Genomic DNA, 20064 nt, shown 5'->3' with positions numbered 1-20064 from the left:
GGAAAAAATGATAAAAAATATTAGATAAAATTCTACCGCTTACTGAATGTCTGTTTAAACATTACAACTGATATAGACTGACGAGAATTGGTAATTTACCCTACCTATCCTATAAAATAATAAAATGTTTTTTCAAAGATTCAAGACTTTTTTGTCCTGCTTTCTTCATGATCGGTCATCAATGTTTAGGTAATCTTTTAAAGTAAAAAAAAAGATGTTTAAAGAATAAGCTTTTTTGGATGATTAATTTTTAATTTTTCGTCTAACTTGTTTTTTAAAGCAATTTTTCAGAGTGTTTTTTCTCGGAAAGACAAAATTATTTTCTACAGTTTTGCCGAAGACGCCACACCGATCAAACAAACCGTTTTGACCGTATTACCGTAAACCGGGGTAAGATCGTGCCAGTAGTGTTGAGGTTACCGTCTGCCTGGGTGAGATTGTGCCAAAAAAGGATACGTTTTTGTTCCTTAGCTTGTAATGCACTCATTTATGGCAATGATTTTCATCCAAATCACACCAATGCACACTTAAATGTTTAGTTAACGACTGCCGCAAATATGGTTAAGTTACAATAAACTATAATTTTGCTAAAATTAAATGAACTTTGGCCTCATCTCACCCCTTCTATGGGGTGAGATTGTGCCAAAAACAAAAAGTTGAATTTAATACTTGTTAAATGAACAGTAGTGTATCTACGAATAGTTCACATGAATAACATGATAAAACAGTAAGTATAGGGACGACCATAAACAACGTGGACTATTAAGGGGCTGTAGGGGGTTGACCAGAAACTACGTTTCATATGAATTAGGGAAAAATGTATGACTGGATCAAATCGATATCTGGAGTAACCAGTTATGAGAACGTGGTTTATAGCCAGTCTCTAAACACATAGTGGCGTCTCCAGGTAGCTTAGAAAAGGAAAACGTTAGGACATAAGGCCTGAGAAAACTTTTCGTTTCAATTATTATGTGTCATTGACCACTGTATATTCCATTGGAGATCTTAAAACCGCTGGAAACGTACCCACAACCCTCCTTCCTCGTTTCAAAACTCATCAGTTTATTTAGAATATGTCTACAAATTTTGTTACATTCTATAAATAATATCAGTAATTGTAAATTTCCAGCTAACTGTTGTTAGCTTACTGTTCTCAAGCTTTAAGTCATTATTTTAAATAATACCATAGCTAGACAACATACCCTATGTAAACAATGCAAGTGTTTTGGTGTATACTGATAAAATTTTGTCGTGAATGTGAATTCCGCACACTGTACCGTTCATTATAGCTTGGCACAATCTCACCCCAAAAGTGCTCGAAAAGTGTATAGTTTGGAAAAACATTATTTCCTGAGCCAACACAGATTCAATGATATTGATATTTCCTCAATACATTCGAGACGACATCCTAACGTACCATCGGGTTGGTTTGCCTGGGACATTTTTAGATAACGTTATTTGCGCATGTTTTTCACCCTGTACGTTGAAACATTATTTCAGTGAAACAGTTCACTGATATAATCTATAAACCATTTGAAGTTGTGAATGTCATGTTTTATAAAGTATTGAATTTGAGGTATTAGGTTCTAGAAATCTCAAGTAATTTAACATACAAACATTTCCCGTTTTGGCTCAATCTCACCCCCGTGGCTTAATCTCACCCCGGAAGACGGTACCATACAAACCCATTGTTTGTCAGCCATCTCTTGGCGATCACAAGACCAAACTTTTTTGAATAAATTTTCTCGAATACTTAACCAAGAAACACTAGTCTTCGGACCCGGAAGAGATGGCTGACAAGTCACGGGTTGGATGACACAATTTCACCCCTCGGCTGACGGCAGCTTTTCAAAAATAAGTCGTGCTTCAAAAAATGAAAACCAACAGCACAAAAGGCATCTTTTGCCAATTGAAACGTCTATGCACAGTTTTAACCAAATCAAAAATTGTCGATTAAATTGGTTGCCCGTTTTTTGCGGAATTACACAACAGTGCATTATTTGGTGGTGAAATTTTTGATTAGGTAACATTTGATGAAATTTTTGATTGATGGTAAAATTTGACGAAGATAGTTGACAATCTATATGAGAGTTTACGTAAGTGTGAGCAGCCTTTAAAATCTTTTTGAGCTTCGTAGTCGCGAATAGTAAAAGTGGTGTATTTCATTTCGTAACAGTCGCTATCCCTGTTGAAATGTTTTGAAACATTCCACAGCGTTGTTGCTAGATTGAATATATATTTAGAAACTCTGGATTTCTACTCTTCGTTTTCTCACAAAAAAAAACTACTTAAGTAGGAAAAAAATTATTCTCTCACAAAATTACGAATAAACTTTGCCGACCGCACGATACAAAAGTCTACGAATGAACCATGAATACACTCGCATAGTCTTATTATCCATTTAGTTTAAAATTGTAGTTGCCGACTGGCGACAATTGATTTTACTCTCATGCCGCACATTATACCTTACGTCGCAAATAGTGCGCTGTATAGCACATCTGATGCGCTATCAGCGAACTACTTCCCACGTAAGGATATTTAAAGCCGCAGCGAAAAGTCGCGCGCAACGAAAGTCGCGATTTCGATTTAATGCTGCGACGTTAATACATCATCTCTGATGGACAATGAACATTTATAACAGCTATGTTATGAGTTTCCAGCTACACTGCGTTACAATCAGAAAGCAACCTGGTTGTATTTTTTTATGTAACGGGCAGATGTCAGATTCAGCCAATTAGCAGCCTAGTCGGAATTGGTTCCATGCAAAGGACACCAATTGTCCTATAGGTGTATTTGCGAATGTGCGTCGATATAAAGTGTGATTCTCATTATATATGAGCCGTTGCGGAACAGAGTGGTCTATGTGCCATCGAGCAAATTTGTCAGGAGAAGCAATTTTCGAAAAATCTCTGAATAAAATTCAGTTTGACGGATTCTTTCAAACAAAATGTTCTTATATGAAGGTTATGAAGTGGAATCCTCGTATCGTTTCGGAACAGAATGGTCTATGCACATAAACATAAATAAAAATGACGTTAACTCGTATAAAATGGCTAGTGTCACATGTTATATGATGTACATGGCATGTAACATGTGACGTGTAACATTACATGTAACACAACATGTTACATGTTACATGATATTTGACATGTTACATTTTTCGTGTTACATTACGTGTAACATGTTACAAGGTAAGTGACAAGTTACATATCACATCAATATGTTACATGTCACATGTTACATGATGGTATTGCCTCGATTTATGTAAATAGAACACTCTGTTCGGAAACAGAATGGCCATTCTGCTTCGAACGAAATTTCAACATGGTATAAATCAGCTTTAAAGTTAGATTTTTCGAAATTCTTCTAGTCTCCTAACTTCAGCTTCTTGAGTAGATGCGGTTTATGTAAAAACCTCATTTTTGAAAAAAATGGTCTTTAGACCACTCTGTTCCGCAACGGCTCATATGATGATGAAATTCTTGGAACACTGCAGTGAAAATTATACTAGCTGGTTTCCGCGAAGCGATTCGAGCGATTCAATCTTTATTAAAATTTATTACGAATGATCAAACCAATAAAAGAAGCAATGCATAGTTACAAAACAGATCTCTTCTGTATGGACTTCCTCACTGCGACCAGAATCGTAGATCTATTGTGAGATATGCCCGGGTGTCTGCTGTATCCCGCACTTCTGGTAATAGCTATCCCGCACGGTGTCAAAATTTGGATTATTATCGAATTTTCATGTACCTCTGATTTTTTTCGCAGAAATGTTGCCAACTGGATAAGAATCAAGGATCGGGAAGTTGAAAAATATTTCATCGGCGATTCTGTGAAAAACTTGGATTTTAATTTTTTTCAGCGCAAATCAAAAAAGTGAGGGAATGGTATCCAAGACACGAACGCATAGTTGACGTAGGACTACAATAGTTTTATATTTCCTTTTGAGGCTCTGTTTGATTTGAGCTCGTTTTACTTTTGGCACGGCTCAATTTTGGCACCCATGAGCCAAAAACGAGCAATCACATTTTAATCACATTTTTCTAGTTTTCTTGATTTTTTTTATCTAATTTAAGCACAACATCTTTTAAAAGAAAGGTATTTCAGTTCCTTATGTTGCCGAAGCGGATGGAATCGTTAAAACGGTCCCTTAGAAATGACCGGAAAATGTTGTAATTTAATAATCATGATCAAAGCAGTCTCTAATTACTCGGATGGTAATATCAGCATCAGATCGCCAGCCTAATTTCATCAAGCGACACTTCAAACGACTTGAAACTAAAACTCGTTTATTGGTGGTTTATGTCTACGGTTAATGTCGTCTTCGGCCGTTTGAAAAGTAAAAAAAGTCATGAAAAGAGAACCGTTCATCTTAGGCATGGTTCGATTTTAGCAACGAAATAAATTCTGGCGTGTTTCCAAAATCGAAGACCCATGCTTAGGTCTGTACTTCCATTATTAATTTGCAGCACTCCATTTTGGAAAAAAATAATCTCTTTAATATTGATGAATACCTTTCATTATAATACATATAGAATTTTATGTTAACATTCAATAGTATGTCAACATTCAATTCAGGTCAATTTAAACAATTTATCAGTAAACAGAATCAGAAAAAAATGAATCAGTTTCAAGATACCAATAAACAACGAAGATGCCATATTTGAAAGTCATATGTTTGTTATCTATAAAAATAAACCAGGCTAGAATGATAAATAACATTAGCCTCAGCATTAGCCACCGTAATCTCGCAGACTGACGTATGCGGCAGCGAGTAAAATTTTCAGTACGAAGCTTTTTCCAAGAAGGTTTGTATAATAAGTGTTAGGATGAATTTCACCAATCTGATGTGTACATAATGCATTAATATAATCTCAAAACATTGCCGAACGTATGATTTGTGGAAAAAGGTTTATTAACTAAAGTTATGTTACCAACGTCATTTTGTTGTAGAAACAGCGATTTTCATTTCACTGTTTCTACAACCGATTGACGTACATCCATCTTAGTATGCGACAAGTCGCTCAACATTTTTTTTTCCTAATCAGGCAAATAGTCGCGATTAGAGAATCCTTTTTGACGTGGGACTACGTCTTTGTTTACTATACTGGGATGCATTTTGTAAAATTGTAAATGAAACTGGCGATTGTTGCGTCAGATTTCAAACGTTAATAACAGCATAACCACATGATGGATAACAATAACCAATATGTTGTTTGATAGATAAAATGTATAACAATTTTGTAATATGCTAGTTATCACTTTAATTTCACTGCTAAGCGGTAAAATTGATAAAAAGTTTCAATAACAAATTTACGCGAATAATGAACCAACTACATGCGTGCATTCCTAGCACAGACGACGTGAATGGACACCATCCGTTCCCTGTGATATTCTCAGTATCAATATCGAAATAAAAATTGACAGAGTGTCCCCGTCCCAACGGGTCAATTTATTTTTGCTTCCATGAGCTTAGTCTAATATGATGTCTCGAAGGTAAAAGTTTTCCTAAAAGTTTGAAACAATACCCATCCTTGAACAATTTCTAAACCTGCGTGTTAGGTTCTGAAGAACCTTATAAAAACTGATGTCTTGAAAGAAAACATGCCGGTAAAAGCAACAGTACCAGTGGAGTAAAGAACCGCAGGTCTCTCGTCGTCTATGTTTGCAGCGATACTCTTCTATTCGTACATTTCAGCGGTACACTTCTATTCGTACTGCAGCGGTACTATTCGTATTGCAGTGGTACACTTTTGTTCGTACATTTCTATACGTGTGCAATCGAGGAAAAACTTCAATGCTGCTGTTGATAGTGATCGAAAGTTTAACTCATAAATATAATTACCATAAATTACTCAACAAGAATTGTAAATTTTTGCAACGGATATTTATTTAATTTTATCTTCGATATTAACCAAATAATCGTGACCAGATAGTATCGAAAGAGCAAATTCCTAAATAGGTATATACATTTATAGAAGAGTAAGAGCCTGCGATTGCTTCGGAGTTTTTTGTTTATTTACTAAGATTCATTCAGAATCTCTTTTTACATTTCAAAATTGTTAGATGATATTTCGTTATTCTAAGCTTTACCATAATAAACGTATATTAGCTGTCTTCGTGATACAGCGAATGTAGTTGTAGGCAAATGAAAAAAAAATGTCAAGCAAAAAACAAAAATGTAATTGTGGATTGCTACGACTTTTTGCTGGAACTTGTTAATAATTTTGAGTAAAATGTCTTTCTATGTTCGCCAATTATTGCACCTTTGTAAGGGCTAAACGATATTCTTTCGCGTGTAGTTGAATATATTTCTTAAATTGATTTCCAGGTGAGGCTGAAAATTAAAATACGTACAGTCGCTGAGCAAACACATTGATTCTGTCTGCAGACGCTGTTTATTTTGTAACAAAAAATCCCCTAATTACAGTGTTTAGTCCCTCGTCACCATTTCATACAACCCTAGGGCTGTATACCTTATAGTATTTGGAAATGAATTTAGTTTGGAATATAATGGCATTCGTGGCCTCTGCCATCTTTCTGCACTTCTTTCGTACAAAAACAAGTGCGCTTTAGTTGTCCACGAGCATGGACCAAGCTTCGTGGCCTTAGAGGGCTACAGTATGATCAAAGTTTTGTAGATAGTCAACTTCGTTCCCCGTCGAATTTTATTCGAGCAGTGCGTCTTCCGGGGTCCAAAGAGGCACGATTTTCCGCCACAGGACCTCGAAGAATTTCTCTGCTAATGTCGTTCTCGGTAATCACCAGTTAACCTAGGTGCACGCACTTGCCAACTACCTCGATTTCATCCCCGCTAAACTGAATCCGTGGTCGGAGATTAACACGGTCTTCTCTGGGATCAATTGTAGGCTTCTGTTCCCGTTCGAATAAATATCCAAATTGAGTGGTAATCGATAATCTTGGGATGTTTTCCAGAGAGCAGAAGTCGTCATCTTAGATTTCAAAAAGGCTTGATTTCTGGCCTCTGGGTATCATTCTGATTCCGGAAATTCTCATATTGGGTGGTATTTGGCCATTTTGGTCTGTTATTAAGAAACCTTAAGTTGCCATCTTAAAATTCAAAATAGTCTCTGGGGGCAATTCTTGGCTCCTGGACATCATTTCGAGCATTTTAAGCTATTTTCCGGAAAAATTGTTTCAAATATGTGTTTTACTTGGACAGAACCCTTCCCTTGCAGAGAAGACAGAGGTGACGTACCACCATAGGAATATTTCCTGCTCCCAAAAGCATCTACATGCCAAATTTGGTTTAATTTATGAGTCGTTGAATGCAATAAGAGCATCACAAACATAGTTGAGTTGGATTTACGTTACGATGAGTAGAAATGGCAACAAAAAAAGAAGAAGACAATTGAAACGGCAATTCGATTGTGTTCTAAATCGCAAAACGACACCTACGCGTTTACCCAACACGCCTTACTATGCGTCGACAGCAGCAATGTAGTCTTTTGGCTTGGCTGCACACAAATGAATATCGAGTTGTTCAACGCTGACAGATGACGTGTGACCAACGCTCTATTCATTAATTGCTCGGTTCAGTACTGTTGCTTGTGCCAGCATGTTTTCCTTCAAGGCATCAGTTTTAATAACATCCTAAAAGCAGAACGTAAAACTGTCTGACTACCTGAACTGGTTACGAACTTTCCGGAAAAGCTTCATCTTCAAGACATCAAAATAGTCTAGGCTCATAGAAGCAAACGTTAGTTGACCTATTTGGACGAGGAGATTCTGTTAATTTTTTTTTGCCACTGCTATACAGGATGTCACAGCAGGCAGTTGATGTATTCTCATGAAGTCTGTGCCAGGCGTACTAGCATGTGACCTTGAAACTTTTATGAAATTTTCACTGTTTAACAATGAAGTGATAACGATAACTGAAGAATCACAAAATTGTCCATCATTTTATCAATCCAACGACATATTGATTGTTGTGATCCATCCTGTGGTTACATCAGTATTACCGTTTGAAATTTTTCATTCCAACGTTACACCTCGGTTCTAGTTTCCGCAGAAGGTATCTCAATATAGTACGGTACGTAGTCCTACGTCAAAAAAAAATTTCCACTAACTTCACTAATGTCAGCCATATTAACATAGGCAGCAACCGATACATTTGAGGGTAGTGCAGTGTCATTGAATTTCAAAAATTTAACAATTAAGTCAGTCATTTTACCACAGACAAACAGACATACCACTCCATACAAAATTCTAAAAAAATGTGGTTCCGATTAATTTGTGCGAAACGTACTGGACATATTCCGCAAATGATAAACTTTCTGCTGTTTCTGGCAGCACGGAATGCGACTGTCTACTGAGTTCTAAGGTAAAAGGGTTGATGTGCACCACCGCTGCGGTCGGAATATTCCGCGTAATTGAAACTCATTTGAATTGACCGTTATTTTAATTCATGAATATAAATTTCATGTAACCTCTGTTTGTCCGTGATTTAACCATAGGAAATTACAGCAATCAATGCATTTGAGGACAGTGCAATGTCACTTCGTTTCGAAAATTCTACGGAAAAACCATGAAGCTAGACCACGAGAGGTGTAGAAATTTGGTTTGCGCCTAGTGCTTCAAACTTCTCACTTTCTGCCTATGTATAACGAAAATGATGAAAAGTATCCTAGAGTTTTGTGCGGAAGTTGTTATCTGGGGGTGTACTGAAAGTCCAGAAGTAAGTGGAATGTGGTCTAATTATTTTTATCACCTTTTCGAACAAGGTCTGAAGCATCGAGATGTGCACATCCACGACTACAATAAAGATACTTGACTATAAATAACTTTGAATTTTTCAAAGGTAAAATGTGTAATGTATTTGTTTACCTAATCCGACCAAGATTGAATATTAAGGAAATTTTCTCTACAAAAGATATAAACAAACTGGTTTTCTGGATTCCCGTACGTTTTTCCTGCATTCCCACTAAAATTGTTACATCTTAATTTTTTTGCGCTGAACGTCTTTTAAATAAATTCAATTTTTTAAAAAAATCGCCGATGAAATATTTTCTAACTTCTCGATCCTTGATTCTTATCCAGTTGGCGAAAAAAAAATTAGAGGCACATGAAAATTCGATAATAATCGAAATTTTGACACCGTGCACCGCTATTGAGAAGTGGCATGCTTAATGCTGTTGTTCATCAGTGCTTGTGTGTAATGTGATACTCTTCCTTACACGCTTACTGTTCTACTATACCGATACTCGTTCCTCTTGCCAAACATCACCAATTATAATTCCTTGGAGAAGTTTCGTCGTGCGTCCTTCTGGCCAGTTTTATCGATAAGAGGGACTTATTTTTTGTTAAGAGAAAGTCACGCAAATGTATGGTAGATTTCAGCGTAAAGGAAGGGTAACCGGTGGAGATCCTGAGAATAAACCCATGCTTAAGTCCTTTCGGACCTAATATTCGAACCCACGACCATCCGCTTGACAAAGCGGACTCTGTAGCCTTGCGGCTACGCAGCTCCCCCACAAAACAGATGACAACAAATGAGACTATTTCTCGCGTAACTTTTCAAAACATGCAAAGTAGCAAAAAGAGATTCTATCCTCTCTCATACTGTTTCGTTACATACAGCGTCATTATAAAAGTTATCAACAATTTCTTGTCACAAATCGAAAGATCATAATATTACCTAGCTTACTATGCAATAATCATAGGCTGACCAGACATACCGTTTGGAACGGGACATTACCGTTTTTTCGACTGTTTTTAACCGTCCCATCTATTGGCCATTTTGCACCGTTTTCGGATACTCCTTGAAAAAATCTCAAATAGAGCTTTGCATTGAAATTACCCTAAACGGAAAATAAGTTTCCAAGCAGCCAGGATTTTCTAATATTACTGAGTACGTTTTGTGCTTTCCTGACAGTATCGCACCACTGGAAGGACATCCCCTATCGTGAATTGATGAAAAAGTTGTGATTGAAAGTTGATTTGTTAGTCTCGATCATCATGTGACGAATTTCAGGAACTCATTGCAAAAAATCACACTCTTTAGGATCGGGCAAGTTCATTAAAGCAATGAATAATTGTTTGTATGCTTTGGTTGGTATAAATTGACGTGACGTTTCATAATAATTGTAGAGTAACGTTTGCATTAACAAAATGGATAAAAATTCTTATTAAAATCTTATTCCGGTTCAACTTAAATATTCACCAGAAAAATTCCAGCTCTTTGATTGTTTTCATTTTGCTTTGGCAGGAGCTATACAAAGTTATTTTTTGAAAGTAATTTTGATGAAGTAAAATTACAGTTTGATCGTTGGTGAGAGCCTTCACGACAACTTTAAAGGGGTTGTTTTTTTTCTACGGCAGAAATAAAAGTTGAATAAATACAAATTTCTATTTTTTCAGAAAGGTTCAATTATCAATTGTTTTACTGTCAATGAGATCAATTTCAAATATTTAAAAACTGATCCGAAAACTGACCCTGAGCAAAATCATTTCAAATCGCCTGGAAATACGCGAAAATTTAATCGATCATTTTTGATTTGAATGAAACTTTTCACACGTATTTGGCTTAACAAACTGAGCATTTTTCACAGGTGGAGAGATTTTTTACACCCATGAGTTACATTCTAAAAGGGCGTATGCCTTTTGGCACAGGTTTTATTCGAAGCATTGTAGCCTAGAAACCGTTGGTTGTATAGAAAAACTGTCTGAGAAGGAGTTGTAGAGAATTAAAAATGCACCATAAAAAAAATAAACACCGTACAAAAAAATTTTTTTGACCAAAAAAAATTAAAAATAAACATTAAATTTCAATTTAAAAAAAAAGATGTCGAAAATGGTCGATATTCGACCATCGGTCATTTCGCGCGATTTGTCTCCCTTGTCTTTGAGAGAGGTAATGTCGAAAAAATACAAACTCTGAAGCTATAGGCAGACAAAGGGCGAAGCTATTGTATTCGTCAAGTAGATCAAGTAGATTTTGAACTTTCTGAAATCGTTTCCTCGTATAACGTTTAATCGATATTTCGTGTAACATGGAGAGGAATATCAATTGATTACGTGCTGGTTAACCCATTTTCATTTGACATTAGAGTAGGTAAATGATCGCTATCATGGGAATAGAGGACAATCCAACCATAATGACGATGCACATAAAAATGGATCTTAAGTGATTGCGCTGGAGGATTTGGAACGTGTCATTTCCTCGTTTTTAAAATTGTAATGTCTGAATTGTCGTGGATGTAATAAGGTAAGGAGCGGTCTATCTGTGGCGCCTATTTTAATCAGTCCACAGGTCCAGAAACTATATTTAGGGGAAAAGTTTGGTTTTAGAGCTTTATAGTAATATTTTAGAGAAAAAACTTTCTTCCACAAAGTTGTTACATATGATAAAGCGCCAATTGTAAAATTGTCAAAAATTAGGGTGACTCAAGTTTTCGATGAAATCAAATATCTAACTTTTTTATCTCTGTAGATAGAAGAATAAGTAGTTCTACAATATTATAGCTCCGTTATTTTAAAGCAAATTTGTAGTAAAAGGTTTTCTCTATCTTTGCAAATTACCGATTTAGATTGAAAATAAAAAACATTTTTCACTCCAACTTTTCTATTTCAATGTTCACATTGAACTGTGTTTGAACGACTTTTAGGGCTTTTTAAGAGAAACAATTTGCAATGGCGACATCAACATCGGCACTTTGGATTACCAGTTCCGAAATACTAACTTTATTCGCGGATTACGCGGATTTAGGAACTTCTTCACTCGGAATGCAAAACTTACCCGGTTTTTTACGCGGACTCCGGAATTTACGCGTTTTTTACGCGGATTCCGGAATTAACGCGTTTTTTACGCGAATTCCGGAATTCACGCGGTTTTTTCACGTATCTCGCGCGTAAAAAGCAACATTAGTGTATATAGAGTCAAATGTGTCCTTCAAATTAAGACCAAAAGATATATTTTTATGTTTGTCCCAATAAGAACGACAAATAAATAAATAAAAAATCATATATTTTGATGAAAAACATTAATGACTTTAAGTAGAATAGAGATATTTTCGATGTCAGAATTGCAATTTTTTCTCTTAAAAAAGCCCTAAAAGTCGTTCAAGAACGGTTTTAAGGTGAAATTTGAAATAAAAAAGTTAGAGTGAAAGATGTGCTTATTCAAACTAAATCGGTTATTTTCAAAGATAGAGAAAAACTTTTTTCTTTAAAGTTGCTTAAAATTAATGGGGCTATTATATTGTACAGCAATTTTTTCTTCTATCCACCAAAATTAAGAAAAAATAATTTTTCAATCGGCGCTTTAACAACTTTGCAGAAGAAAGTTTTTCTCTAGAATATTACTATAAAGCTCTTGATCCAAATTTCCCCCTAAATTCAGTTTCTGGACCATTGTGCAGTCGAAGAAAATGGGCCTCAAACTTTTGAATATTATTAAATGCCGACATTATTGATGGTGGAAACCAAAACTCTGATAATCTTGTTGTTTTACGAATACATAAAATACTATTAATTACAGAAAAATCGTTGAATAAAACATCAATCGAAAAATATCAACCAAAATTATCGCCATTCAGGCGCCGTTTGGGTGCTGAAGAAAATACCCTGCAAAACACATGCGAACTGCTTAAAACAGGTTCGGGGTGATTGAAATAGAGTCTTTCAATTGAGAACTTCTATTGATCATTGTTAAGCAGGTATTAGACGAAGCAAATATTTGCTATTTTTTAATACAGATTTTATTTTGTGCAAATAAAAATCGTACCAAAAATAGCAAATTTTTGCGTCGTCTAATACCTGCTTTAAAGTTTACCTAAGCAATATTATAATTTAAAAAAAAAGTGCTGATAAAGAAAAAGTTAGTGAATAAAACGATAAACCTACTAATGTTTGTATTTCACTTTACACATATCAGGTATTTAGTCTCAATACATTGTTAAGGGGTTATATCTACCAAATGCTCAAAAAAACAAGGCTTTTTTCATGAATTTTTTTACAGGACATTTGAGATGTAAGGTATATAAGTAAAATATCATTGGATTGAGCAACTCTTGCAGAATATAAAAAATATTTTTATTGCTTTTTTTGTTACAAAATGGCGGCTGTGCGGCGATTGCCGTGAACCGCTTTTTTCAAAGTTGTTCCGCGGCGAGCAGTAGAAGTCGTGCCCAACTCCACCTATAACCAAAACAAAAAATTTTTTCATTATCTACATAAGTGTCGCTAGTGAATAACACAAAAGCACTATACAAAATACAAAATTATCACTCACGCTAATTTTTTTCGCAAGCCGATAACTCATGGAATATCCACATTTTTTAATAACTTTGTAAGAACTTGAAGTCCTCAAGTAGTACTTACCACAACTTTGTCGAAGAAAGGATTTAAAAATGGCGTCTGGGGTAGTTTTTCCATCTTGAATTTCACAATGGTGAGTCAATTTTCGACCTATTAATAATACTTACATTTTTACCTATTTTCGAAAACTCTTAACTTTGTGTTTGAGAATAAGCGTAACAGTGTATACAGTTATTAACTTAGTTAACTCTCCCAGATGGTCTCGAGGTACCATGGAGGCCTAACAAACCAGTCTTCGTATGTTCGAGTCTCGGTTCAGAAGAGACTGCTAGTGTCAGTAGGATCGTAGCGCTAGCCACGCAATTGTCCTGTACGCTCGGCAGTTGGCTGTGAAGTCTGTGTATAATAAAACAGAAGGTCGAGTTCCGATACGGAATGTAGCACCAAGGCTTTGCTTTTTGTTTACAGTTGTTCTTAAAAAAAAACTATTAACAGTTTTTTTTCCGGTGATGAATGCGTCGTGTTGTGGTATGAAAAATACTTATTTCCGTCCACTTCTTTCAGCACACACTGCTACTGAATCTGCTGAAACACAGGCTGGAATGGTATACATGGTGAGAAATATTCAATGTTTCCACATCGAGTCAAGGCGTTGGCATGACATTGCTTATAACTTTCTGGTTGGTAACGACGGCAACGTATATGAAGGACGCGGTTGGAAAAAGGTAGGCGCTCATACTCATGGCTATAATGAAAGAGGAATTGGTATAAGCTTTGTGGGTTGCTTCATGAATGAACTGCCGGCGAAAATTGCATTTGATGCGTGCAAGTTACTTATTGAACGGTTAGTAATATTGAAATTTAATATCAAGACCTACATAGTATACCTTGTATCATTTTAGAGGAATTCACGAAGGTTATATTCAAAAAGATTATAAGCTAATCGCACACTGCCAATGCAGTCCGACTGAAAGCCCAGGTCGAATGTTGTTCGAGGAAATCAAAACATGGCCACACTGGACGGCAGAAACATGAAATTTCCTATTTTACACTAAATTATACTGTTTTATTTGAAAATACATGTATGTGCTACCATAAATCGATTCATCTCATGTGGCTTTTATCTGCTTACTACGAAAGGCTGAAAACCAAACATTTTTACCTTACCAGTCATCTCCAGACCGAAGTGTTCCTTGCTGTTCGAAGAAGTCTTCTCCACTCGATTCGGTCCATGGCTGCCGCTCGCCAGTCATGTCGCCTGTGGAGGCCCCGCAGGTTTTCTTCCACTTGATCGAGCCACCCTGCTCGCTGCGTGCTCCGTCGCCTCTTTCCAGTCGGGTCGTTATCAAGAACCATTTCCACCGGGTCCTTACGATATGCCCAGCCCACCGTAGTCTCCCGATTTTCGCCGTTTGAACGCCGAAATAAACCCAAATTTCCATTAGATAACAGCCGCTGAGCTATCAACTTGAGGGGCACAAAAATGGTCTATTTTGCCTTTTCACCTTATATTTGTCGCAATTCATTTTCGTCTTCAAACCGACAACCGATATCAGCTTCGCTTTATTTTTTTCAGATCCTTGGTACATTTTGTTTTGTCGTTTCATTTTCTGCGTACTCGTATCGTCAATTCAGATTGAATTGCTAGAACTGGGGTGTCAAGGCCAATGAGGTATATACAGGTGAATAAAAAAAGACATTCTGTATTAGTAGAAAAAAGAGGCAAAAAAAAGTTGAAGAGGTTGTTTATAAGACACGACCTTGTTAACGTAGAATACGACAGCCTGTCTTATATCAATATATTTTTTGCAATAGGTTTAGGAATACACTCGATTGGGGCTAATTAATTTGATGCTGATCAGCTCTCTGCTTCAGAAGACGTTTCCTCTATAGCCGATAACGACAATGAAAAACATTTACAAGCGACTAATATAATAATATGGGGAGCTCCGTAGCCGCAAGGTTACAGAGTCCGCTTTGGCGAGCGGATGGTCGTGGGTTCGAATCTTAGTAGAATCAGGCCATTTGGTTGCCAAAAGACTTTAGAATGGGTTTATTCTCAGGCTTCCCACCAAGTACCCTTCCTTCAATCTGAATTCTATAGTACCTCTGTTGACTCTCCTTCTAACAAAAATAAGTCCCGATTATAATAAAACTGGTGTTAGTAACGTATGAAAGTTCTCTCCAGGAAATTGTAATTAGGCGATATTGTTAGGATGGACAGAGGCTCGGTATAGTAGAGTAGTAAGTTTGAAACGGAAAAGGAAAACTTACACACAAGCACGGATATGAATGATAAGCGTATCACTTACTTCAATAGTGATATTGCCAATAATATGAAGTGCGGAGCACAGAAAACACCTGGGCAATATCACAATAGATCTAATCTCTGGTCACAGTGATGAGTCCACACAGGAAAAAATATATAATAATATTCGTAGGCGTGCACTTTATAAGGAACTAATATTTGCCACCACCCGCTTTCTGCTGCTCCATGAAGAAATGTCCGCTTTGCCGGTCAATGAACAAATGAGAAATTCAATTCGATAGCGTGCACTTTTATAAGCGACCAATATTTGCAACCACCCGGTTTCTGCTACTCCAGAAAGAACGTCCTCTTTGCCAGTCATTGCCACGGTCAGCACCCAACGTCCGTGCGGTATCGGAACAGACTTGGAATGAATTAAACAGATACCACAAAGGGCGCCTTCCCTGTTAACTAGGTATATTCTGTCGACCTTGTTGAGGAAAGCAAGCATTAAGCGACCAATCAGAGGTCGAAATCTGCGTTTCGACAAGGCTTGACCGTTTCAATAGCACAATAGTTCTAATAATCAAACTACAATTCTCTGCGTTTGGGCGGGTGCTCAGATGGTTTTCCAATCAATTGCTGTAAGCATGATGGATATCGGGTGGAAACTGGCTGAGTTTAAAACGTTTGAAAGTGGAAAATTTTCGTGACGCTCTCGATGTTTTCGATTTTTGAAATTGTACCCCTGTGCATGTTGCAGTAAGACGTAGTCTACGTCAAAACACGTGCTTTTAACTCCATCAAACCTGAGACCATCTGAACTGAACCATTTCCGTACCTTTCTATATTCCATTGCTTCAGGCGGCAATAGACCATTTTACGAGACGTTTCTGAACTCAATTCATGAATGAAATTTTGACAGAAAGCTCGGAACCGCTAACATAACGCACGTAAAAGCAACAACAATATCAGCAGGATCCGTGACACCTGTCAGTTCGTAAAATGGTCTATAGAGCATTTTACGCGACAGGATCAGCTATTTTTAATACGAACGTACGGAAGTAATTTGTTTGTAAATTATTTAAAGTTTTCGTGACTTCCCGTGGCCTTTAAAATAAAAATGTCGAAAGTGAGAATCTGGTGCATTATACATAAATGCCTATCAATATTCCGGGTGAAACGAATCGCAGAAGTTTTTTTTTCGAGTTCCGAATCCTACGCGTCTGAATGTAACATTTCTGCAGAATATTGCAAAGATCCAATTGGCTAAATGAAAAAAAAATAATTTCTATGTCCCGTGAAAATTGTAGTCAGTATTTTTGAATTCCAGCATAATTTATGAAAAACCTAACCAAATTCGTGTTTTGTTCATCAGGAAAACCAGCAGCTTTGACAAATACGACTGATATCGATTGGGTTCCTACACTTAAGTTGCAGACAGCTCAACCATGTTCTACTTTATCGTCCAAGAACCGTAGGAAATTGAAGTAAACACCTTTGAAATTGCCGCCTGATGGTTCTGCTGATGAAAATATTGCTGAACATTGTGGATCAACTCGCGAGAAAACTAATAAGAGAACACACTCCAAAGAAAACATTCCGCTTTTACTCAACGTTCAAGAAGACTATACTTTTATATTCATGTGTTGATTTTGCTTTGGGAACATGCATAAATGACGTACCTTTTTTAAGGTTTTTTTACCCCCCTCCTCTCCTCCATCGTAGAATTTTAGCACAAAATCAGTTCAGTTCAGTTTATTTATTTCCTGGTAGTGTAAGGCGAAACCATTTAAATTACTACCTCCGAGTTGCACAACGTTTAATACATATAAATAACTATCTAATTTCTAATCATATTTACTACTTTAACTTTATAACAATAATTTATAATTATGTTTGTCTAGAGTTCGAAAAAAATTCGAAACAGCCCCTGTTGCAAATGCAACGAGAAAGACAGTCTTTTCCAATTTTATAACGTTCATTAACTACTTACTACGACTTACGTGGTCCCCGTGGTTCTGTGGTTAGCGATGTCGGTCGGCTAGCTCTACCAAACGGTTATGATATCGGGTTCGATTCCCGATCGAGTCGAGGATCTTTTCGAGCTTGAAATTTTCTCGATTCAGCACTGGGGCACGGTGTATCGTTGTACTTATCCTACACATGCAAAATGTGCCAAAAGCAATATCGATAACGAATTCTCTCAACTAATCTAGTTGATCGAGACCGCTATTAGCCCCAAGGCTAAGCGTGCGATATTGTTGTTTACTACGACTTACGATTCAATGTTCAACGTATTAACGTTAAAAAATTCGTTTTAGTGTCCTTTAAATGTTTAGATACGGGATCGGAACCCTGAGTTTTTGTATGTAGAAACTTATTATTATCGTTCGATGTTCAGCGCCGTTTGTCTCTCTTCTACACAGCGTCTGTATGGTTTTAGTTTTAGGACTATATTTTTTCCGTACTATATAAGTTTTAACTTTCCGTACTAAGTCTTGTAAGTTAATTAATTTATTCGGAAGCAGAAATAGATTTTTTTTAATTAGCTTGATGTAAACTCACTGGCGAACACGTTTCCGCTTTTCAGTCTGCCAAGAAGATCTTCCTCAGTCTCGTTCCACTGACGTTTCTCCACGGTCAGTAGCGCAACGGTAAGGTGGGGTACTCCGCATGGACAAAGTAAATGTTGTAAGGCTCGCTGTAGTTGGTTTGTTGGTGCGGCGCAACATACGGTTGCGACACTTCCGGCAGTGCTTCGAGGTCATTGCTCCGAAGTACTCACGCTTGCGCCAACATCCAACACCGCAATTTTCACGGCTGGCCTCACCAGAATTCCGGTCGCCGTCTGCACCAGTGCACGACGGACTTGCCCGTCCTTGGATCTGATCGCGTGGACTATCCGACCTTTCGGCCAGCAGTTCCTTAGCAACGTCTCGTCTACGATGACAACGATATCACCTTCAGCAAACGGTTTGGCTCGGCTGAACCATTTCGTCCTCCGGGTGAGCGTAGGCAGGTATTCGACTACCCAGCGTCGCCAAAATCGATTGGTGTAGATCTGCGATGTCTTCCAGGTGTGCTTCAGTACGTAGTTACTATCGTTGTACCCGATCGGGGGCTTAGAACCGTTTGACGACCCCATCAGAAAGTGATTTGGGGTGAGCGCATGGAAAAGCTCACCGTCTAGCGGTAATTCAGTCAGAGGTCGAGAGTTAACAATGAGTTCGACTTCTGTCAGTGTGTTTCTGAGGACTTCGTCAGTGGGTGTGCGAAAGAGTTGGAGGTGCTTCAGGGCTTTCTTCAGGGATTGAACGAGATGTTCCCAGGCCCCGCCAAAGTGTGGCGACGCGGGCGGGTTAAACGTCCATTTCGTATCAGCGGTGACGAAGTGTTTCGTCAGCTTGTCTTGGTTCACCTTCTGCAGGGCTTCTTTTAGCTCTCGACTTGCTCCGATGAACTTGGTCCCACGATCGCTAACTATCTGAACTGGGGTACCTCTTCTGGCGATGAAATTTCCAATGGCCAGGATGCACATTCATATTGAATGGTGTTTGGTCATTTCCGGCTGTTTGCCAGACACCGGAAGTCACCGTCTTAAAATTCAAGATTGTGTCTGTAATCAATTTTTAGCTTCTGTCCAGAACCGGAAACCGGAAGTTGCCATCTTACAATTTAAAATGTTGTCTGAAGTCGATTTGTGACTCCAGTGCATCATTACGATTCCGGAAATACCCATATTGGGTGGTATTTGTTCGTTTGCCGCTGTTTATCCGAAATCGGAAGTCGCCATTTTGGATTTCATAATGGCATTTGAAGACAATTTCGATCGATTTTAGCTCTTAATTCTAGATCCGGATATTATTATATTGGGTGGAAATCGGCCATTTTTGGTTGTTTTCCAGAAACCGGAAGGTGCCATCTTACAATCCAAAATGTTGCCTGACGTCGATTATGGAACAAATTTGTTACCACTAAAAACATTCACAGAAATTTGTGTTTCATTTGTCCAGAAAAGGGAGAGGGGGTGTCGAACCACATATTTGTTACCCCTAAACACATTCACATGCTAAATTTGGTTCCATTTACTCGGTTAGTTCTCGAGATGTGCAGGAATTTGTGTATCATTTGTATGGCACCCTCCCTTCCAAAAGCAGAATGGGTTGTCAAAATATTATGGACATATTTTTCACCACTAAAAACATTTACCTGCCAAATTTGGTTCCATTTAGTTGATTAGAGACAAATCGCGCGAAATGACCGATGGTCGAATATCGACCATTTTTGATTTGAATGAAACTTTGCACACGTATTTGGCTTAGCAAACTGAGCATTTTTCACAGGTGGAGATTTTTTACACCCATGAGTTACATTCTAAAAGGGCGTATGCCTTTTGGCACAGGTTTTATTCGAAGCATTGTAGCCCAGAAACCGTTGGTTGTATAGAAAAACTGTCTGAGAATGAGTTGTAGGCAGGGTTGCCGCATTTAAATCTGTGTTTTCTCTTGAAAAAATCTGAGCATCTGTTTCTG

General features: G+C 37.5%; 1 protein-coding gene and 1 long non-coding RNA gene across 2 annotated transcripts in view; both read left to right on the top strand.

Moving 5' to 3' along the window:
• LOC129725733 (peptidoglycan-recognition protein LE-like) overlaps nucleotides 1-14380 on the top strand; it is a 97091-nt gene extending 82711 nt beyond the window's left edge. The window contains exons 6-7 of the mRNA XM_055681872.1: nucleotides 13846-14125; nucleotides 14184-14380. Coding sequence (XP_055537847.1) covers nucleotides 13846-14125; nucleotides 14184-14316 — 413 coding nt within the window. The 3' untranslated portion in view covers nucleotides 14317-14380. The remainder of the gene's footprint in view (nucleotides 1-13845; nucleotides 14126-14183) is intronic.
• A 2137-nt stretch (nucleotides 14381-16517) lies between these two features.
• LOC129725735 (uncharacterized) lies at nucleotides 16518-17233 on the top strand. The gene is made up of 2 exons (XR_008728158.1): nucleotides 16518-16841; nucleotides 16908-17233. It is a non-coding gene; the product is annotated as an uncharacterized LOC129725735 (long non-coding RNA).
• Nucleotides 17234-20064: the final 2831 nt, after the last annotated feature.

The sequence above is a fragment of the Wyeomyia smithii genome, chromosome 1, assembly GCF_029784165.1.
Source record: "Wyeomyia smithii strain HCP4-BCI-WySm-NY-G18 chromosome 1, ASM2978416v1, whole genome shotgun sequence".
Taxonomy (NCBI): domain Eukaryota; kingdom Metazoa; phylum Arthropoda; class Insecta; order Diptera; family Culicidae; genus Wyeomyia; species Wyeomyia smithii.
This window is presented reverse-complemented; position numbering and strand designations above follow the sequence as displayed.